At 30.4% G+C, this 24,782-nt stretch overlaps 1 protein-coding gene across 5 annotated transcripts in view; it reads right to left on the reverse strand.

Annotated features, from left to right (window-relative positions):
• Positions 1-24,782, reverse strand: part of LOC124542947 (amyloid beta A4 precursor protein-binding family B member 1-interacting protein) — a 110,722-nt gene that overhangs the window by 13,499 nt on the left and 72,441 nt on the right. For 2 of the 5 annotated variants that reach the window (XM_047120897.1, XM_047120896.1), the window contains exon 1: positions 1,373-1,944. In XM_047120897.1, the coding sequence (XP_046976853.1) occupies positions 1,373-1,531 (159 nt within the window). In that variant the 5' untranslated portion in view covers positions 1,532-1,944. Of the gene's footprint in view, positions 1-1,372; positions 1,945-12,087; positions 12,184-22,782; positions 23,121-24,782 lie in introns of those variants that run through there. The other 3 variants (XM_047120900.1, XM_047120898.1, XM_047120899.1) reach the window with 3 other exon arrangements.

Here is a 24,782-nt window from a genome sequence, read left to right on the forward strand (position 1 = left end):
GTCAAGGGTGACTGTCCAGATTGACCTCTAATGACTATTTTAATTAATTTGGATATTTTGTCATTCTATTTATCGATCAATTAGTCCGTACGCTACACGGTCAATCTGACTTAAATTTTACCAAGGTTACTGTTTTAACTAATGCCGGATTAAATATGTAGCAATAGTCAAAGAGAAGTTACACCAAAATTTTATTTAGACATAGGTAATAAGGTTAAATAAATTTGTTATAGTTGTATCTAAAGAATATGAAATAATTTAACTAATCATTAGATTTATTTTCAAAGTCTATACCTAAATGATGGCATAATATTTACTTCATATGTAACATAAAATAAAACCTCACATTCATTAAAAAAAAAACGAAGCCAGGTGCATAGTACAGTGAAATGCAAATATCAGTGTCCCAATAACGTGGTTTTTCTTGCGACATTCGGCCCTGTACCGCGTTTTAAGAGAAATGTCGTCTCTAGCATTATTCATCACATCAATATCGTTATTTATAATATGCGAGTTAAATATTACCAATTCTCGTATTGAAAGGCTAAGATAACTTTTCGAATATGTCAAATAAATACTAAACTTATTCTTAAATTTTTAGATAATCGTTATTATGTAAATGTCAGAAATATTTTCAAAAGGATATTTAAGCCGTTAGTAGTATAATAATTATATTATAATCAAATAAATGAAATGTAAACAGGCCGTTCCATAATTCGTTTCGTTTATCATAATATGTACCTACTCGTATCTAAGCTCACAGATGCCAAGCGCTACGGAAGTGCTTTACATGGCATGCGCATCTAAGTTTAGTATCCATGTGACTAACAATGTAAATACATTCGGGATTTCGTGCCACTTCTATCGTATAAACAACTATCAAGTCTTAAACTAAACAGCAGACACCCTTATCTGGGCCCCCAGAAATAAATTCTTGGACATGTATGTAGTTGTTGATTATTAATATGAATGCGTGTACAGTCCTCGAGTCTTCATAATATGATGAATTAATTACCCACGAACATAAAAATCAACATCCCAAAACATGGGTCGGGAATGCATTGTCTTTGGAACAATGAACCTCGGTAGCTTTGTTTAATTATGCATAAAGTATATCTTCTTAATAATAAGGCACGTTTTAAAAGTAATAGATTGTTATTAAAATATTTTATGTTATTATCATGTGTTATTTAACTTTTAACTTTTTCTACTGACCTAATTTGTTTGTAAATATTATGTTATAATTAATATTTTTATGCAAGATTGGAGTTGTATTTTACAAAAACATTTAGGTATAATAATTATATTAGCTTTTGCTATAAGTATTGAGTTTAGTAGGTATCTAGTTTGAAAGACGAACTTGATTACATACCGCCGTAGTCATATCCAGACTTTGTTCAATAGATTTATTCTCTACGGGAGAACTGGTGAGGCTTTTAGACTTAGTGGCCAGACGAAAACTTCTGTTAAGTGTGGAGAGGAAGCCTCCACGATGCCACTTAGTCTGTTCACTTAGTTGCACGTCCATCATTCCTCGCCCGCTCACATCTCACCGTAATGACTCACCGACCACAACTCACACTAGAAAAATATAAGCAAAGGCCGGCTTCGCGTGTTCTTTATGCACAACCGTTATCCACTCATATTGTCATTGGATAACCATAATCCACGGAAGGAAGTACATCTGCAAGTTAGCGACTGGAGCTTGGCGACGTAATCTCAAGTTTGTTAACACGCGATTTATTTGATTCCAGCGCCCCAATCGAGTCGGAGTCTGCGCGCTTGACTTTCGAGTAAATCGTACAAACGATAGATGGTGACCTCGCCCATTCACAATCTAATTGATAAAAATATTTGAAATACTTTCATTTTCACAAAAAGTTTAAATATAACAGAACAAAGGGGACGCGGTGTTGTTACGAAACGCATGCAGCGAACGCAATCTCGAACTCAACTAGAGTAAAGTTGCATTACAAAACGAGCGCCAAGCGGCAGGGACGGGTTAGCAGAGGGGGGAGGTGCGGCAAGTATGAAGCGACTAGCGAGGGAAGTTGGCGACTCGCTCATCGCTGCCGGCGCGGCGGAGGTGACGGGTGAGCGGGTGTCGAGCGCGTTCTGGTGCACGTGTGCGCCGCGGCCCGCTACGTTTTGTTTGATAAGGATGACGAGGCGGTGTGCGTGTGGCGTGGCCCGCCCCACGGCCTGGCCGCGGGATCTCTCGCCCCCGCATTTGGCGCACCCAAATGACACTTAAACAATTTAGGGTGGAAAACGGGCAAGAGACGCAATGCGTTGTTTAGCGCTAAGAATTGGATAATCGAAAGTTATGGGAAGTCTGCAAATCTCACTTTGATTTCTAACTTACATAAATAAGTTCTAAAATCATTCAGAATTCGCAATTAGATTCTTTATCACATATCTCCGATTTTTTATCAAAAAAAATATTGTAAAATATTAAATGCATTTTGATGATGTATTCTAAATATGTATTTTAAAATTAGCTTTTAGTTTTCCTTAAATATTTTACTAAAATATTCTTAGAAGTATAACATATATTTAATAATAACAACATCCGAAGCTTAAGGGAATGGGATATGGAATAACTAAGATAGAAATAGAAAATGATAATGTCATATTGACATTGCCATTTTAGAATGTGAATGCCATGTTCATGCTGTAACATATTTTAACGTTAGGTTTTGCGAATATAAACTAATATAATAAAATAATTTCCGATTTGTAATACAATATTTTTATCCTCATAAATTTTGAAATCCTAAATTTTTTTTCATGTCTTATACCGATATTATACTTTACTATTTTTTTTAGATCTTTGTTTTGTGAGTTTTAACTTATTCTTAATACATAGTTTATATGAATAATAATTAATTAATTAACGAGAAATATATAAATTATAAACTTATATTATAAACAATCTTTAACGAATCTTTCTCTTTTTAGCTTTTTTTTCTATAGACGTTTATAACTCTGTAAATGAAAATGAAGCAAGCAAAACTTTATACCCTGTTTACGAAAACTGCGAGGCCGAGGCAGAATTAAAATCTGGCACAGTTAAAATCAATATGGAGAAGGAGTGCAATTAGCTAATATTTTTATAGAAATATTAAATTAATAAATTTACAACATACAAGTACCATTCGTACAAAATTTGATATGTGTATATTTCATAGGAAACATTCATAGTTTTATATCTATAGTATTCATAGCTTATAGTCAAATACAAGAGCGTCACGTCGATGTTATAAATTAAAAGCGTTTTTTTTTATCGTAGTATTGACAGAGTATCATGAATTTCAGTCTTATTTTTCGAAACAATCTTATAATTTGTTAACAATTAAATACTACCAATGAGCGATCTACAAAATTGGTGCATTACAATAACGTACCCATTTTGTAGATCTTCAAAAAGTGTAGTAAATATATAATTATAATGTCATTATAATGTGAATACAGACATACTAGCCGCCAATATTTATATTCGTAAAACATAATTGTAATCTTAACGCTATCTTATTGTATTTTTTTGGTATTCTTGTAATGAATCAGTTGAATATAAAAGCCTTGACGGCACATGCTATTGTAATGTCCGTCGACCAGAAAGTTCCGCTGCGCATTCCATCTGTTTATATTGTGATAAATGATCAGATGCATTATTAGTATTTGTTCTACTTTCGTAAATGAAATAGGAGATCAGATAGTAAATTTCCTAGAAGTTTAGTTCAATGTACAAAATATTTTTAAAAAAGATTTCTGTAACTTGTATGTGTCTATATTTTAAATTAACAAAATATGTATATTTTTCATTGTGTTTACGATGCATCGAATATGATTATTCGTGTTTGTGGCTGTAGTATTTCGCATTTGTGTTCAAGATTGGTTCCGGCATTATATTACTATAGAGGCTTCGAGTAAAAAATGAATGACAGGTGGCTTTTGCGTACACCTGCCGAACAATCCGGTATCGGACAGATGGCACCGACCTATGCGTCTGTAGGCCTTAATGTCTATAATTCTGTCCACTGCTCAAATACTCATAATAAGTTGAAATTTATATTTAAATTAGGCCATTGAATAAATAGGATGAAAGTAACAGGTACCTTCTGTTTCCTAAATGCAATAAATACAAAAATAAATAGAACATTATTCAAAATGTTCTTTTTTTAATTTAGTTATATACATTTACACAACTTTTCGAGGAATTGATACGCGTCAACAGCATTAGTTGCAAATTACGTTAAAAAACTCTAACTACATATATTTTTTACTAGTAAATAGTAACAGTTAACCTTATATGGAAGAACTCTATCGAGAAAATATGGGAAAGTTTATATAATAAAGTTGATGATCAAAATGCTAATTTTATTACCTTTAAATGATTTTAAATGATCACGATTTTAAATAAACGAACGCGTTTGAGTAATTTGGCATTTATGTAAGAGGAATGATACAAAATATTTGTGGAAAACTGCAAAGTGAGTTAATTTATTAACGAATCACACATTGGATCTGTCAAATAAACACGTTCCAACATAAAACATTTCTGTTTATTTTAATACATATAAGCCACAAATTGTTAACATTTTGAAACATTGATTACATTTCTGTATGCGATCACAAATTTATTGTAACTTATATTGCGTGCGGTTATAAGCTATAAATATTGAAATCAAAGCTAGCATTTTGTTATACAGTTACATTTCAACTGAAGAAGCTTTAGACCTTTTAATTAAAGTACTTTCAATCTCCACGAAAAAACAATAGCACTTTACATATTCTCGGAATATTTTTTACATTTCACAATAATTCTATTCAATTAATTTATTCAAAGAAACAACGCGTAAAAGGTAATTATTTCTTTTCTAGTGATTTGATCAGTAATAATATTTGCATTTCGATTGAGTCGTTGTTGAGAGTAATCACAACATTTCACTGGAAACTGTTAAGTTATTGTTTACATGAACACGAAATTCACGGGTTAAACGGCAAAGCGCTATGTATATAACAATATTTTTTCAAATTTTTTATAAAACGCATTACACCTTTATGTAACATATATTGGTTTTGAAGGTTTATCAAATGTGCATTACAAAAAGAAATACTATATAATTTAATTTAAAAACTATACCAAGTAAAGTGAAATAAATTATATTCAAGATATAGTTTTCGTCGCTGACTACGAGTAAATTGAGTGTATCATGAAGTAAGTATTTTTGGATATAAGAGCTCATTTTCAAAGAAAATAAATCTATTTTACCCTGCTATAATATCCTAACATGTATATTTATAAAATCTAATAAAGTATAAGAGTGAAGCTTAAAATCTAATGAATATATTTCCGCTCGCAGGTAGTGCTGTGACTCGTTACCCGGTAGCGAGACAGATGTTCCGCCAGGTGCATAGAACCAAGATTCATAAATATTCCTCAAGCATCTGGCTTTATCATATGCGAGTTGCAACCTTAAAAATAAGCTGGCTTTTATTTCTCAATGCCTTATTGAAAGTATTAATTTAATTCTATAGTTAAACTGACAGTCCACCTGCCTATTTGGGATCGTAGTTGTTTTTTCTGAATTTGTGACAGAATTAGTTACTTGCCTGATTTAACAAAATGTGTTTCTTGTTACTTTTTATGCCCCGAGGAAATTTAACTTAAAAACAAAAGAGATCTACCAATTCGCTTTAAAAATAATAGTATTTGTACTGTTGTAATAATAGTACATCACGGTTTTAGACACATAAGCAAAGCCGTTGGGCCTTATGAATACTTAATTTAGAAGATAACCTTTGTATCAGAGTATATAATTATTGTGTATGCACTTGTGTAAATAATAATATAATATGGCTGGACCAATTCCTATGAATCTTTTTATTAGTTTGAGTGGGTTATTTATACTGGATTCGGGCCCTGGTGGTGATAGGTATTAAAAAAATTCTTATTACCCTTACTTAATAATAATAAGATGCTTGCGGATTTGTTTGTTCCTCGCTCCTCGTGGATTAACATTTATTGACAGTAAATAGACTGATTATGATATCCTCCTGACCGATTTCCGCTATGGCAGATGAATCAAATGAGGTTAGTCAGCTACGTGTGATGCATTACAGTTCACAAGCTCAAGTGCACTCTAATAATCCGATGGGGCGCAAATCCGACACGGCATGCTCTTAGAATAACGAAGGACCTAATGTAGACACACACATATAGGTACTTATTCCATTATTACAATAATTGCATGTACATCGACTACCCGATAGTCTAAATGGACGATAATTTGAAAGGTAATATATTGACAAAACAATTTAACTATAGATTTAGTATCTATTACATTTTTTTTGTATCGAATGCATCTTATTACTATACAGTATTCGAATTAAAGAAAACATCACATTAATATAATGTGCGGTTAAAATGACACAATGATATTTTACGAGTGTATGTCTGTATGTATGTCTTGATGCAGGCCCAATGGTCGTAACTGTCGTTAAATGAGATTTGTATCAGCAGCAGATGTTTCGTAAAACCGGCGCGTCACGATACAAGGCAATCGTTTTCACAATTTTTTTAGTTACACGCCTTAATGCACAAGGCACGTGTTATTTTGTAAGTTCCTACGTGGGCAACGAACATTAATAAAGATAAAATGCGGCTGCAGTTTCAAGTTTTGATCGTTTTATTTTAGCAACCTATAATTATCCCACTGCTGTGCTAAAAGTTCCTCTCCTTCCACCACGCTGATGTATTCGGCACAAAAGTTTTCAACGCGCCTTTTTCTTTCACCACAAAACACGAAAATATTTAAAATAAACGAAGTAATCAAGCATCAATAGTCAGAAATCTCCTGGGTATGTAGCCTCAATCTTCGTGTAAGATTCATTGTCAACCATTGGGCCTCGGCTATGGCTTTCAGTATAATGAAATGTTTCAATTATTTTTTCTACGGTGTGTTATATCAAGTCAATATTTATTTACACGCTCAATTACTTTATTTGATTTGGTATATTAAATTGATCCGCACGATTTCGTTCGACTTTCGAATGTCTGAAACATTCAAACGTCACTTTGACTTGAGACTTTATGGACTAAGTTTGATGTCAAATATAGTGCTAATCTTGGTTTGAATTTGAATTCAATCTCGGAATAATTAAATCAATGAAGTATTAATATTTTCAAAGTTTGAATTAATCAAGCTAAAACCAGTCAGAAAATCAATTTATTAGATTAAGACAAGTGACAATCGTAAGTTTTGGGCCCACCCCTCGGTAGAAATGATTGATATGTGAGATAAAGCTTTCCGTGTAGGGCTCGAGTTATGATAAAATGACATATTGTGATGTTAATTTTATATTGAGATAACTTTTGACGTCGATTACGTCATCGATGTAGATACTATGAAAGTATGTATATTTATTATACTTATCGTAATTTGATTTATATTATTAAATGATAATTATGTACCTACTTGTTCTATAGAAAACGTTTGATCATTAGGTAAGAAATGTTGAATCTTTTTTTCAAAGTTAGCTAATACTAGGTATGTATATTTTGCTTCAGGGCGTTTTTTCGATATCACGTTAAATTCAGTTATTTTCCATGTGATCAGCCAAGCCTCTGTGATCGTCTACCACGTAAAAATGAGGTCAATTTAATGTAACACGCGTTACGGTCATTGTAAACGTGGCACGACTTAACCTAATTAATTCAAATTTGCAATAGCTTTAAAATAATCTGCGTGCTATTTTTGTTAGTTATTTTTTCAGAATACATTTTTAACTCAAAAACATGTAATAATATTTAAATTATCGTTTCATACTTCAAAGAAGGATGAGTTTATCAATTTCCCAATTTGTTTTGTTTACCTTCGCCGGTTATTAATGGATTTTGATTAATTTTTAGCTTTCTCCCTGTTATTCCCCCTTGCTATGGAGTCGTCCATAATTTTTGCCGTTTCGGTACTTTAAAATTCCTTTGTAATTTGATAGCGTAAAATGCTTCTTTCTTTATAATATGTATGTAATGACGAGATCAAAATAAAATATCCTCATATTACTATTGTATAATATGTAAAATTGTATGGTTATATAGAAACGATGAAATGTATTTCATGTTTTTTATTGTGTGAATGCAAAATTTATAAGGGCAATATTTGTTTGTTAAATATTTACCTTTTATTTAAAATATCTTTTTTATGTCTGTAACAGTGTGAGACAAGGAGGACAAGCCGCTAGGATTATACGATGGTTCCATATTTTTTTACAGCAATGGTTTATGATGACTTTTAGTTGAAACTGTTGTAGCACACAACAAGCCGGATTACGTGATGATGCTTATGATATCTTCTTTATCTTTTGAACAATAGCTGCTTTTACTACTTACTGACTTTTACTACGTTTAGGTTTATTTATTTTATTGAATTTGTAAGTCTTTGTTGTTTTAATACTTTTTTAAAAACGATTTTATTTATTTTTGTAACGCAGTTTATTGTTTGAAACCCTGGTATCTAGTTTTTTATTTATATATCGATATCAAAGTTAAGCAAACCGTGGCTAAGTTATACGAAATGATTACTAATGACAGATCGATATATTATATTATATACCTTATATTTATATGACTTAGTCGTTAGTATTAACGATAAGGACAATATTCTTATGGCAACAATAGTTAAATTTGATCACATAATTTACATGCATTGCATGGAGTTTGAAGAGGACAATCTGTAACCTAGATAGATTTAGATTAATCTTAAGTAAGATCTAAAGAGAATTAAGCAATTTGTATTCCGAGTAACAGTTCATATTTCAGAAAAAAATGACAGAATTGCAAGTCAGATTAAACACAATCGATTCTATGACTGATATATTACTTAACACTCATCACACGATGGGTAATTAGTGCATAAAATTTATTAATAAAGATCAGAATTATATGTGTTGTCGCTACGGTTTTTGAAGTGGGCATACAACATTATAAAAAAAAAAAAACATTGACGGGAATTTAAACTCGCGCTCGGCAGAATACGCTGGAACCGGGAACATTGTGATAACTTTAATTTTCATTACTGTATCTCTTTATATATTCTTTGCTAAATTTGAATAAAGAAGAGCGTTATTAATTAATATCAAGAGTTTTCTTTCAACAATTAATTAACAAATATAACTTTAGCTTTTATATGTGTATATATCATGAGGACGAATTATATTTTTAGTGAGATACGCATACTAATTTAACATGAACGTAACTTTTGTACACCGGTACTTATAAAACAAATGACATGAAATATAGATAAAAAATAGGACATGATATATTTAATGCTTAAGATATTTTTTCAGCTATCGAAGAGACCAGATGATGTATGCTTTATAAAATCGTTCAATCTAATATCATTGAATATGACGTGTGTGCTCTAGCAGAAGTACCATTTGGTCAAAAGATGTTTTTTTGTTGCTAATGTGTGGAGGCAGCTGGCAACACATTTACAATAGAAAAAAAAAATTATAAAAACATCATCTAGGCAAGCGTCCAATAAGTAAACATACTTATGAATTCTTATGCATTTTTGATTAGGTACTCGAATACGTAATTAAGTAAATACATTCGTTTTCATAGACATCTAATAGATGTATTAAATATTAAACCTCTTTAGTAATATCGTTAAACACATAAGTCACATAAAGTTTTGTCTTTTTCTTTCGACTGACAAATTGTTTATGTCAGAAAGAAACAAAAATAAACAAAACAAGGTTAATCTGAGGACCAATTTTGTATTAGGAAACACGAAATTCACTTCTGAATACGAGCTGAGATATTAGAATATAATATGCGACGTTGACTATAATCATTACAATACTGCACGTATCGAAAAAGTGTAATATCATAATTCGGTTTACAACATTTCACGAGTGAGATACGAAGTGAATCCTCACAGAATCGCTCTGCGGCTTTGTAGAGCAGCTCTTAATAATAGGGCCGTTAGTGGATATTGTATTTTAATTCAGATTATATTTCAAATAAAATCGAATTTGAATTTTAATGACTTATTTAAATTTATAATAAGCATCGGGACGAAATTGATAATAGATAATAAATATAACGCTATTATTGATATATTTGTGAAATGAAAATTGAATCGTGAATTCCTATTCAGTTTTAGCAGAAATTAAGCCGGCATTACCGCTGTAATTACTAAGTTGCCAACGTAATTAATCTGAAAATCCGTTTCGACAACCGAAAGGCGATTAGTACATTTGAACTTATCGATCTTGCATTTTTATTTACCGTCACAGTTGTTAATTGTGAAATTAAAATAATTATCATATATACTCACTATATTAGTTTTTTTAAACGTATTTTACATAATTTAGTTTAATTTTAAGGACGTTTAAGTTTGCTGAAATATAAGAAAATCATTTTTTTAAGACTATCTTGATAAAAAGGTCTTGATAAAAATCTATGTATATACGAAAAAAAAAGTTTCCAAAACAATTTTAAAGCCAACTAGGTAAAATATAATTCAATGTTAATATGTATTTTATTATTTATCACATTTATTTGGACAACAATTCATCTAATTAATGCCGTACGAAGCCAGGACGGACAATCATAATAATAATAACACAGAGTAACTTAGCGATACTTTTAAATGTAAAAGTAACACTGTCTGTCTGTCTGCATATTGCGTTTTTAAAGCTAAACACTGAACCGAATTTGATAACAGATTTCATAAAATCGTGTATGTAGTAAGTTTGAACTCAAAGGAAGCATAGGCTTATTTTTTATTTATCCATCGACAAAATTCTTAAACGGGAGAAAATCCGTACGATACAACTAGTTACATATGATAATCATAAATACCAAATCTTTCGTCCTAATTAATTACAATTTATTATGTATAGGTATATGAAAAATACCTACCTGTTTTGTGTTAGTTTTATATATTGTATACTAAACCTTTCTACCTCTTTGTGTAATATTTACGAGTTTGTATTTCATTTCAGGCATATTTTGTATATAGGTACATAACATTGGCAAAATCCTGGTTGCTTCTTATATTTACTTTTATTAAAGTAAGATAGGACGTATAAGTATATTAATGTGTGTGTAATATATACTTTTTTTTGTCTTTTTTTTAATATATTATAAACATTGCACGTAATACACAATATAATTTGTCAGTGTTTTAACAAGTTTTAAAATTATTACGCCGAATTGTCTTTGTGGAATTAATTAAAAAATATATCGTTATTACAAAAAAAGGAAATCAAATTTTATTTATTGATCAATAATATAATAAAGTTCTTAATAAGGTATGCATGAATGGTAACAATAGTCCTTGAAATATTACATTTTATTTTTGTATAAATTTAAAATTTCCACGTTAACATTATCGAGACGAAATTAATTTGGAGGTCATATCAAGCTAAATTATTAATTTATTATAATGTGTCAATTTTTGTTTAATGTTAATTTTAACTGTAATTGCAATTGCTAGCAATTACGAGTCAATAATGGAAAAATGAGCCACGCTCTTTTTACTGAAACGAGTATTTTTTACGCAAAGTAAAACAACAATTTACGTACTGTTAAAAATATCAGTAAAATATTACTTATAGTTGAAAACCTGGCTTCTTTACTGAAATTTTCTGAATATATAATTCTATTTTCACTATTTAAACATGTACCTAATTAATTTGTTCAATCTGCAAAAATGTTACATAACATAAGAGATTTTTTTTCTAAGTATGATTAAATTTGTCAAGTATTTAAAGTTATATAATGCCGCACTTATCCGGTACAATCTAAATGGGATTTTATAAGATGTCTGCAAATCATGCTCAGAGGCATATGCGCACGCGCACCTGCCGCGCTGCCGCCGGCTGCATCCACACGTGCACGAACATCAATCTTTGTGGACTCTTCTTATATTTGTATAATTAATTAGCCTTTTATTTTTTTGTATTTTTTAACACACGACTATTTTTACTTGGGTTAAATATTTAACTGCTTAAATTATTACTTTTAAAATTTCAAGTTCAGTAATATATAGTGTTGAATAAATAAATACGAACCGCAGTCAGTACTGTAAGTTCTCCGAGCCACTCGTTAAGCAGGGCTTCGGGATCGTCGGCAGCGGCGCCCGCGCCCGTATCTTCAACCAGCGCCATCTTTAAAAACAAAATTAAGCCTTTATAATAACATATTTTAAAACATAATTAAAAATAATAATTGTGTAACAACTTTTCCATTGGTATTAAAATAACATTTTAAAATAGTTTCTTTTATTACAGGTACATTACAAACACAGTACTTATGTTTTATTATAAAAATGGTGTGTCTACAAAATAATGGGGACAATTTAAAATTATGTTACAACATTCTGTCAACATCTGGTATAATAAATAGCACGTGTTGATCTATGGGCATGGAGTAAAATAAGTGTTACTTTTGCTTGATACTTTACACTACCGTTATAATGGCTGCTAGTTTGGGCTCGGCTTAGTAAAGAAAAAGAAAAGACCTATTATGAATAACCACCACGTGCCAAATAAGAAGTACATCTGGCGTTTGTGTCAACAATATGATAGAGCAGCGAATTTTAACTCTTATTGATTATAAGGACAACTTCAGTAAATTTAATGTTACCGTTTAGAATACTAAAATTTGTTTTTTTTTTTCATATCTCTTTCGAACCTATTTATTCATTTTCTTAATATTATATAGGTGTATTGATGCAGGATGGATAGGCACTTAACAAAGGAAGGCGAGAGACCTATCAAAGATAATTAAAGCTTAGATTACTCTTAAAACCCTTATCTTTCTCAAGCACTTAATTATTATGAATAGGCATTACAGAAAAGCAATCATAACAATAATCATTCTAAATTATTATCTAGTTCCTAACCACTAGCGCCACCTAGTACAGTTTTATAGAACTATTATTTTTTTACTGTTTTGTAATTTTTTGTTTTAATAATATAATTATATAATTTTAAATAATAATATAATTTTATAATAAACTCTAAGTTTACAGTAAATACCTGAAGCTAAGTTTTGATTTTTACTTTTTTAAGTATATCTAATAGTGGGTGTACATTATATACGTAGGAATAGAGAAAAAAACACATTCTAAATAAACTCCAAAAGAGTTCTTTCCTTAATGGAGTTCGAAATTGGAATTTTGGCTAATTTTACAAATTCTAAGCTGAACTGAAGTTCTAAGAACTATTAGTACTTCGCAGGACATGCCAGTAGCTAGGAAAAAGCATCACGGCGACTGAATTCGATCAGCCTGACAACTTAAACATATTATGAAATTTTATTCTTATATGATATAATTTTCTTATTGTGTATTTTAATAAAGATTGTTATAATTGTACGTGTCAACCGCTCATTCGCCTCTGCATTTTACAACTTGGTTGTGTTAGAAGAATATTCTATTGTTATGTTTGTACATTTTTCTAGGTAATGACATACGTATTAAAAAGTATAAAGCTATATATCATAGTAATGTAATCGTGTGTTTCGTTATGGTTTGCTATACTACAACGGCAGGAAAATGACGAAATAAAATTCTACATAATAGAAATACATTTTCGTAACAGATTACGAATACTCTCGTAACTTGATTAATAACTGTCCTAATACGAAATAGGTTAGTAAAGAAGATATTATTTGTTTTGGCTCGAATATTAATTAATACAAATACCAAATGAAGTAAAGTTGTAACTGTAATAGACTTGTTGATTAGATAGCGAACTACGTAACCGTTATCATAATGGAAGGGTATTTTATTTAACATTTCATGGTTTCGATTACTTAGTACAAGGTAATATAATAATAAAGAAATAATTAAATTGTTTTGTAACGCCATGTGTGTAGTTTGCACGATTCGCTATCGTAAATAATGCACCAATGACGTTGCGATCTAATGCAACAATTCTAAATATAAAATTTATTTCAAACTGGCCCTTTAATACTCTGACATTCCACTGCCATTTAAGAGCGGTGTCAATAAAACACTTTATCTGACGCGGACAAGTTATTAACTGAACAGCTCAACTTAAGACTCCTTCATATTAAAAAACGACCGCTTGCTCTCGTAACTCTCATGAGTGTTAAGTATGCGCGAAATAGGACGTTAGATGTTTAAAAATGTACATAATTTTATATGGATTCAAATATATATATAAAAAAACTTAATATGAAATTTATTAACTCGATAATAATCTTTAAATAATCGATCAGCAAATAGTTTGACAATGTGAAAGCATCGCAAACTGAAAGGACAAAAAACAAAATGAAGTACGTAACAGTTAAACTCGCAATTATTGGTACTACACATTACTGCAAGTTATGTCATGGAATGGCGTTTAACAAGGCAATTCAGCAAATACAACTGGACTGTTTACCAACGTTTTTGTACACGAGTTATTCTGTTAAGTATGATTATTGAGTATAATTATTAATTAGCCTTCAGAAATAAGTATTAATGTCTAGTTATCACCCGCGGGTTAGTTATCGTTTAGGAGGTCTTCAGCTGTTGGGCATAAAAGACCATGGAGTTCCTTCCTTGAATTTCAAGCTTGCTTTGTACCAAATTTCATCAAATTCGCTTCAGATTTGGCCGTGAATAAATAAAATTTTAACAAAAAGAAAAACCGACTTCAAACAAAACACTATTTTAAAACAAATGAATATGCACGAAAAAGTAATAAAAATAATTGCGTATTCAACATATTTTTTAGAGTCTTCCTAAGTTAAATGAAATGAAAAATATTAGACTACTTAAAAGTCGATTAACGATTATATCATGTAGTTATAGTTATTGGTATATTTGGAGCCGGTGTCAGCCACGGTGCCCTTGCCCCAACAATCAAAAGAAAGAAGCGATACGAGCCCCTTGATTCATCCAGTATATTATTGTGTAAAAGGTAATTTGTAAAAAAACATATTTGTTAAAGTATTCTCGTATTGTTTTTTGATAGATATACTGTAGGGTTTTATTGGCTGACACCGACTCCAAATATAACAATAATTATAACTACATGATATAATCGTTAATCGACTTTTAAGTAGTCTAATATTTTTCATTTCATTTAACTTACGAAGACTCTAAAAAATATGTTGAATACGCAATTATTTTTATTACTTTTTCGTGCATATTCATTTGTTTTAAAATAGTGTTTTGTTTGAAGTCGGTTTTTCTTTTTGTTAAAATTTTATTTATTTTTTGATTTTAAGTGAAGCTGATGTTGACTAACTAATTTTTTTAATATGTATAGATTAAGCGTTCCGTTTATATGAGTCTGAAACTACTTCGAGGACAATTTCAAAGGAAACTTGCGAATAAAGCAAAAATAGACTTTCGAAAATGCGGATTTAATACGTCACGCGGCGTAAACTACAAGGATCCCTCGAAAGAGCTGTAATCGAACTCAGCAAAAAAACTTTGAAAAAGGCCAACTATATTTCGTACATCATATGACATCACATCACATACACAAAATTTGATTAAAGAAAGTAAGAAATTCTGCCCCATATCGCACCCTAACTGCGAGCCGTATAGGAGTTCCATCACTACATAGTATAAAACAAAGTCGCTTTCTCTGTCCCTATATCTTTAAATCTACGCAACGGATTTTGATGCGTTTTTTTTTAAAAGATAGTGTGATTCAAGGGGAAGGTTTGTGTATATAATACATGAACAATATAGTAAAGAAACACTGATAATTTTAGAAGTTTGCGATGTGATGTCGTATATAAACAAATTCTGTAGTATATTTAGTATCAGTATTGCACCCGTGCGAAGCCGGGTTGGGTAGCTAGTTGATTATAATATTCGACTATGATAATTACATAAACATAACCACATTACGGAAGGTGACTCAAATATCCAAATAACCTATAAATAAAAGATTCGACCGAGTATCGCTAACGTACTCCTCAGAATTGTTCCGTTCCCTTCCGTTCCGTTACTTTGTCATGGATCCTGTGCTCAGAACCTTACCAAACTTTCACCAAATTACCCTTGAAGTATATATTTTATAATAAAAAAAGAATTATCAAAATTGGTTAACGTGATTTTCAGTTATTCACCTATTTGTCGCGCATATACATAATGCAAATTTAAGACTTATGTCGTTTTCACATGGATACCATCATTGGAAAAAAAAATAAAAAAAATGGGACCCCACGGGAAGCACTACCTTTCAAACACAAAAAAAATTATCAAAATCGGTCCACCCAGTGAAAAGTTATGAGGTAACAAACATAAAAAAAAAAAAAAAAAAAAGAAAAAAAAAAAAAAAAATACAGACGAATTGATAACCTCCTCCTTTTGGAAGTCGGTTGAAAAGCAACAGACACACAGAGTTACTTATGATATAATGTTACTATAGATTAGGTAAACAAGAAGTTTATTCAAGTGCATCTTCGCCTGATAAAGTGGTCAAACAAGTTTATGTAATTTTATATTTCCTAATATTATTAAAATAACCTCTAATACAATACAAAATATCGTTTCAAAATTGTTTTAGTTTAGTTTCAATATTGTTGATTGAAAATGGGAATACTTAGCGGTTGATTTATTAAATTACGATGAAAATGATTAAAATGCAGCAAATACCTAAATATTTGAAAGAAACGTCAGCAAATCTTAGAAAAAATGTTTGTTTAACTTCAGTACATTTTTAGCTTATGTTTTCCAAACGATGTATATATAATTAATTGGTTTATTGGATTGGTTTTTTAAAAAATATATTTGTATAAAAATAATCGCAAGTTTAACTCTGTTAAATGTTTATATTGTCTCCTTTAAACGCAGTTGAGAACTTGTGTATTTAGCCTCAGGGGTTGAATGGCAATTACGAATCCAATTGAATTTCTCTCTCAGTCGGGTTGTGTACTACTAGTCAGAGAATTCAATGCAGAATAATTTAAACATTATAAAGTTTAATCCGTTCTCGATATTAAAACATATAATAGGATTATTAATTTATTCGATAGTTTAATTGAATCGGATACTTTGTAAAAGCAAGTCGGCAACCTCAGAAATGCATCTTCAAAGTATTCGAATAGAAGCTAGGTAATTAGCTGGAATGTCAGCAGCTAACGCAAAGCAACGAACAACCTAGCTTCTTTGAAAAATGATAAGGTAAGGAGCAAAAATAATCAGGTCATCGATTTTTTTGCACACATCATTCTAATTTTCGATCGGAATATAGTGATGTATAAAATTTAAATCCAAAATAAAAATGAGAAGTTATTTACTTTTTATAAAACATAATTTCCCACCCAGACGCTATTCTGACTTTAAGCGGATTCGCATGGTTCGCTACACGGTTTGATACGACCAGAATATGTATTCCTATCAATCGGGTATTGTCTGGTGGGCGCTATTATCACCCTCGACGGGTGTGACGCCCACCTTGCCTCCGTGAGCACGTGACCTTTAGTCCCAATAAAAAGCACGTGGTCAAACGTTTGGTAAAGTGTCTGTTAATTTGAGAATATCAAGTACGAAAGGGATGACAACAAAAAGCCAACGAAAAACCGTTTGAAGTAGGTAGATCACACGAGGGACATGGGCAAAATTAGATTTTAAATTTTTACAGTTAGTTTCATCATACTATGAGGTATGTGTTTCGTTATTTCAGATTTGCTAATATACTTTTAAGAGGAATGTTTTACGAACTAAGATTATTGTATATAAACATGGCGTTTCAAGTGATTATGTTTATGCACTTTTAAAGAGAATACACGTATTGTACTGGGAACATTATAATATAATAGGCAAATGAAAAGAGTGATATAGTAGGTGATTAGTCCGTAGAAAGTGTATAGAAATATCTATAGGAAAGTCTGCGATAGATGCCGAAGTAATAAATACGAAAATATTTCTTTTTAAAATAAATACTACTTAAAAATTAGTCGATTTATAAATTATTATACATACATTTAACAAAAAAATTAATGAGAATGATTATATAATTTCATTTACGATTACATTTGATGTATAGCGATGTTTAAAGTGGTAATTGAGAGACTTAACGAACTAATAAGGATTAAGCAGCGATGCGGGTTGTAGCTGTTTGATGGGCGAACAAGCTCCCATGCAATCGCCTTTGCTTTGAATCAGATCGCACCCGGATGTACTCATGTCGCTTCGTCTTGACACCCATCGGTTGCCGAGTGAAATCCCGAAGGACAATGGGAAGTAATGAATAGCTATTAGTACCCCCATACATGCCAAAGTTCTCCAGCGTGTGAGGAGTCATAATTCTTGTCTAAAAATACATTTCATGCACTAAAATTGGATCAGAGGAAGCGTCGAACGGAATGAAGTTATATTAATTTAAATAATAATGGCTTTTGAAGTTACAACGGAGCAGATACTGCAATTCAAGTCAATCAAACAAATAATTGGATTTTAGTTTTATGATTTACGTCGACATTTTAAAATATTGGCGGCAAATCGAGTGCGGCTATCGACACCAAATAACGTTGAAGCCTGACTTGAAAGAGTAATTGATTTTTAAATATCAATCCAAAGCCTGACGTGGTTATGGAATTTTATTCTGATGTGTTTTATTTTATTTCGAATGATTTAATTTATTAATAATATTCAGTCCCTATAATAAGAACAGCGAAAGCAATAATGTATCTACAGGCTGGTAAATAAAATATTAAATCTTAAAAATATATTTTTAAACAGAATTCAAGTATCGTACGTAAGTCGCTCATACAGAAATGCGACGGAATGACTGGAAGGATCAGAAATATGTATATACTGTTTAGATATTTAATTCAGCTAACTTTAGATACTCGAGTGTTTTTGCACCTTTATCGATAGTTATCACATCGATTATTACGGCTAAACCAAACGGGGAAAGCCTATGATCGAGTCGCAATTACAGAAATTAATAAAGTCATCATAATCAAGAGCGACCTGAGTGCCGATTTTACACGACGATAATCATATCTTATAAGCTATACATTACCAAGAATATATAATATTGTAATTGCAAACGTGTCGTAATAAAATCATTGGTTCAAATATTTGTCCAAAGGTGAAAGAAGCAAAGCTTGCAGCAATGTATAGTTTACATGATTTTTCGCTTCGAGATTGGACCGGATATGTTGGTATTTTTGAAGTGTTTTATGTCACTCTCCATAAATACATTTATTCGTTATAAATAAATGTATTCTTGATCTTAAAGAGGCACGATAACAGATTGTCATGAATACTTTGAATAGTAAGCATTTAGTAGAATAATCATACAGATCGCTTTAGCCTTTGTCCTTACTTTCTGGCATTTGGTAATGTGATTTTCTCAAATTCTCCAATACATATTTCGGAGAATGAGTAATTATTAATACATTTCTAATTTAGAAGTTCGATGCGAAATGATTAATGCCGTAGGTACAAAAAAATAATTAATGTGTAAATTTATATTATAGATTATTGCTACGATGTAAAAAATATAAAAAACGATCCCTATATTTTGCTTTTCTGTCTGTCTGTTTGGTAATAACAGCTTGTTTGAATCCCACTGCTGGGATAACATTTCATATCCTTTTGAGGTGAATGATTGGTATTTGTATAAATTTTAAAAAAGAAACTATGAACAGAAATTTAGAATGTAAACAGCGCAGAATTGAATCCGCAATATTTGGTTGCGATTCACGTATTCTAGCTATAACATTTAATCAGATTTATTTCAAATAATAAATTCATTTGTTAGCAATCGGCTAAAGTGTTATACCCACTCAATGTAAGAGATTATTTTTTTTATTTATAAAAGCTATCAATAAAGTAATGGAAACGTGAGTACACTGTATATATTACCTTTGTAAAACCGAGTCACTTTATGTCACGACGGCAAAGGTTAAGGTTTTGTAAAACCAACATCTAATTAAGTTTCAAAGCCAGATAAAATCGTAAATGTTTGCAGGTGTGCCGCTAATAGAATACGTATACAATAACAGTGTTATATAAGATGTTAATAGATCACCATGAAAGTATCCAAATTAATGTATTTTTAATGGGGCATGTTTTATACTGTACACTTTTTTGCAACTCGCTACTAGATGGCGCTGAAACACATCAACTATTCCGTCCAACAAATCTACTTGTACACATATGTATCCAGAAAATGTCTGCGTGGTTTTACTGGTGTTTATATAAAAATAAATATTTCATTGTCTGTGACGCATGCCCTTTGTAACTGAACGTCAATTCAGTTGAAAACGTTGTTTATATTTACATGTCTCTAGCCAAGTACCATTAACGTAAAATAAGTGGGTCTCGATCCTTATCAGATTATTTCTAACTAACATTGTTACTATAAAAGTAAGATTGTTTATCTGTTTGTTTGTTACGTTTACATGTATTAATTACACAACCGATAATCATTAAATGTCGTATACATGATGCCAGGGTTACGGTAAAGGCCATAGGTACCTAAGCTTATAAACTCATCACACGTGGTCGAAGCTGCAAGCGGAAACTAGTTAATTACTAAACGTGATTATTCTAAACTAGATTAAATCCCGGCTTCGGTCGGATAAAAAATAAAACTAAACCAATATAAATAAACTATGTACCGTATCCCTACACTAAATTATTATGTAGATATTTTCCGACACGTCAAAAAACGCTACCCGTTCTTCATTCCAAAACTTACTTCATATCTTATAATGTTGAAATTTTATTATATTGGATTAAATGTTGAAATATACTTATCGATTATATGAATTTTACGCATATATGTTGTCGAGTAAAACTTATTATTTTTTAAAGATTTACAAGTTTATAAGTTTTGATCGAGTCTGTCGTACTTGCGAGAAATTTTTAATATAGATATAAGTTGTCATGTTACAATGAACGTTTTCGTGAGTCTATCAAAAAAAGAAACAGCGGAACAAAATCGATTTAGTCTTATTTCCGTTATATAACTCGCAATAATGAGTTCTTCGTTTAGTTGTTTTTTATTTAACACATCAGTGTATTAACAAAACTCATTACACTAGACACTTTCTAGTGTGAAATATATATACGAATAAGTCCAACGTTATCGAGTAAAAATTTCTTATTTTACAGTTTAAATTAAGATTCATATGACGTTTTTAATAAAATCAATCTCTCTAATTCTGTCTAAAAGACATAACAAGCATTTCATCAATAATTGAACTGTACTTATTTATTGGCTTAAAAAAATGACTACTTACGTGAACATGACTGCTAAGTAAATAATATTTTTTTTTCATATCATATTTTTACATAATCATGTCCGAACGTGTTTGAATAAAACATTAGGAATTGACATAGACCTTGTTATGTACCCTTGACCTTAATACATAGTACAGACAAATGATACTAAATACTGTTTATATAAGTTTTAACTTACATTAATACGAATTTTTGTGTGTTGTATTTCATATGTTTGTACTATTTTGTGTTGAAATGACGTAACGATTCTCATTTTATATTATGACAATTAAAAAAAAACTTTGGTCGATTTCCACAATGCATTTTAAAGTTTATAATATTTTATTTGACATAACAAAAGACAGTGTTAGAATATAAAAATATTATTCACACTAAGATAAAAAAAAACCTATTAAAAAGCATTTTTATTTGAATAATAGGAACTTTTGCATCATATTTAAATGATAACGAACAAAAACTAACTGATTATACATTATGTATATATTTAAATAATCAGTGTATTTGCTGTCGACACTCAAGATTACAGTTGCAAGTATAAATGTCATATCTATTTTCTAGAAATGAATGAAACCATATATTCATGAGCTATTTTAAGAATTTAACGAGACTCGTGCATAATGATTAGGTAATAATAAATATAACAAGTGAATATATTTTGTGACAAGTGAATGAATTAAAGTCTTTGTATGAAAAAACCAATTCATATTGGAGATGCTATCTATACTAATATTAAAATGCGTAATTCAATTTGACTGTCTTTTGTTCTTTCAAACTTATATTATCGCTTTCCATCAGGTGAGCCTCCTCGTTTACCATTAACAGCTGATCCCCTAAAACGACAGCGAAACCGCAGGCGACTGCCAGTTGACTATATAGATTTTTGGATATCATTGTTATGTGTTGATATCGTAATTTTATTTTTTGTATTAAAAGATGTATTTATTTATATTAACAACATTGGCGCATGATTTCGCTAATATTAGTGGTTAGTTTTGACAGTTTTTTTTTCGACTAAAAAACGGAAAAATAATGCTTTTAATCTGTGCTAAATATTATAGATCTTTATAATTTAGTCGTTTTATATAGTGACAAATAATAATATCAAGGAACCTGTTTGGCTAATACGTTAAACAACGATCATCGTTGATGACTCTCCGTATTATCTGAGTCACCTACGAAATTATGAATGAGTAACGACTCTACTATAAAATATGTGTAACGGTAGTGTGTTTAAACAATAATAAAATCATATTTTATTTATAGTCATAACCTCACGGATAGCGATATAGTCCATAATCGTATGATACATAATATAACGCTTATATTTAAAATAATATAATATAAGGGCACTCATTATTTTTTTAATTTTCCGAAAATTATTAGTACTCTAGAAAGAAGTTTTTTTTAATGACGCTTATTTTTCGCCAAGAACGTATTATGAATAACAATGTAAATAATTTCACAATTTTACGATTTTAGATATTTATACATGCATGATATAAGATATTGCATATAAGTTAATTTATCTCCGTACCTTGTACTTACAACGGTGATCTTGTATCATTCAACGAACTCTCCCAATCGTCGTTAACAAAGCTGTTATCTGCATATTATTCATATCAGCAAAATTGTGTATTTCAAATGAAATGCACGCCAATTAAAAACATTCTAGACCGCCTGCACTACATTCTTAGAAATATGTTTAAATATGCTTATTCGAAGCAATAATTTGATTTGATTTGATCTCGTTAATTGATATCGTATTTAAACGATGGGCTACACTTTATTTTCACTATTTAATTAAACAATCACATTTCACTGCAAATTTTTGAACGCGTGAGATCGTATCGCGGCGATAGGAGCGACCGTGGCGAAGAGCCGACTATGAATGAATATTACTCTGAGCTTAACATAGTAACATAGGTAGTATGTTTGTATATTAGTAGATAACACTCATTTGATTTATTGATTTTATAAATGTATATAGCTTATAGGGATTAACACGGAATTGTTATATATCTGGGAATATTTGTTTAACTAGTAAAGTGGTTCTATTTTCTTCTCGTACTTGGCGGGTCCGTTCCAAACTAAAATTTCAATTATATAAAGAATTAAATAAGACCCGACATATGTGTTGCCTTATTTTTTATTGTGTGTTTTAAATTAAAACCTTTTGTAAGTAAATCTCAAGAAAATTTACGTAACAAACCTTTATGTTCTATAATAGTCTACTTAATATGAGTTTTCTAAAAATTTCTCTATAATTCATCTAAGTTTTGGTTTTCAATTTAAGTTTCTCCTTTGCCACGATAGTGCCTTGGCCGCCAATTTTCACTACGTCTGCATTGACTTAATAAACAGAAAGAAGTCATGTTTAAATTAAAGTAACCTTTTGAAATTTGCAAGGTATAAGTTATACTGTTGTGGAAAACATATCCCATGGACCAAAAAATAAATAAGGGCACTATGAGTAATAACTGGGAATTATGATTAATATTAGGTATTTAAGTTTCACTTAGATTTTTTTTTCTTTCTCATATAAAATACATTTTTAAATATAAAATACAAAGTATATAAAATATATTTCCTCACAATACGCGCCGTGCCAAGGAGCACTGTATATAAGTTTCACAATTTTTACATTGTCCGGAATTTATGAATATTGATATGTGATCATCAAGAAATGTGATAATACATAGATATGTGCTAGAGTATGACGAGGCTTTTGTGAAATCTACTGGAATACCATGAAATCAAATGGAGGCGTTGAATATTTTAATCTATTACGTCTTAATATTGATATATTGGTAATTATTTAAAATATCCGGACACTATGTATAATATCCAATGGAGCAAACACACACATTTGCAACGACCAGATGTATTTTTTTTTTAATTTAAAATAAAGAATATTCCAAACATTTATTATTACAAAAATTATACATAATATGTAAATTTGTTGTCACAAAGATGTATAAATGTTATCTATAACGCGTTAAATCACAATATTGCGTTGGTGTTTCCTGTTTTTAATCTGTGTGGACTAAAAATGTTTATCTACAATATTTTGTGTATGACGTATCATTTAATAATCGCTTTATCCAATAGTCACATTTAACGGCGAAGCGAGCTTAAATCGCTTAAAAGGCATCATTTTATAATTAAAACTTTATCTCGTTAATTAATCTGATTTACATTAAAACATCTGTGACAATCCACCATTTTTGGAGGTTGATTTTTAACGTGTTAGACTATTTTATTAGTCGTGTTATTTACATAAATAATATTTTCATCAGGTACTTTTTGGTATTAAATAGCGTCTAAATATATATGTATCTATTGAATAGCTTCTACAATTAAGGTTGTAAAATAATTACAAAACAATCGTAATTGTGGTAATATAGGGAATTAAGCTTGCGTCCTGTTTTTAGTAAATTACAAACATTGACTACAATTATAGATCGTATCATACGCTTCGTGTAAAATCTTTCTACTATCGAAACTAAAATAAAACAAAGTAGGTGTTATTAGTTT

Source organism: Vanessa cardui, chromosome Z (genome assembly GCF_905220365.1).
Source record: "Vanessa cardui chromosome Z, ilVanCard2.1, whole genome shotgun sequence".
In the NCBI taxonomy this organism is placed as follows: Eukaryota; Metazoa; Arthropoda; class Insecta; order Lepidoptera; family Nymphalidae; genus Vanessa; species Vanessa cardui.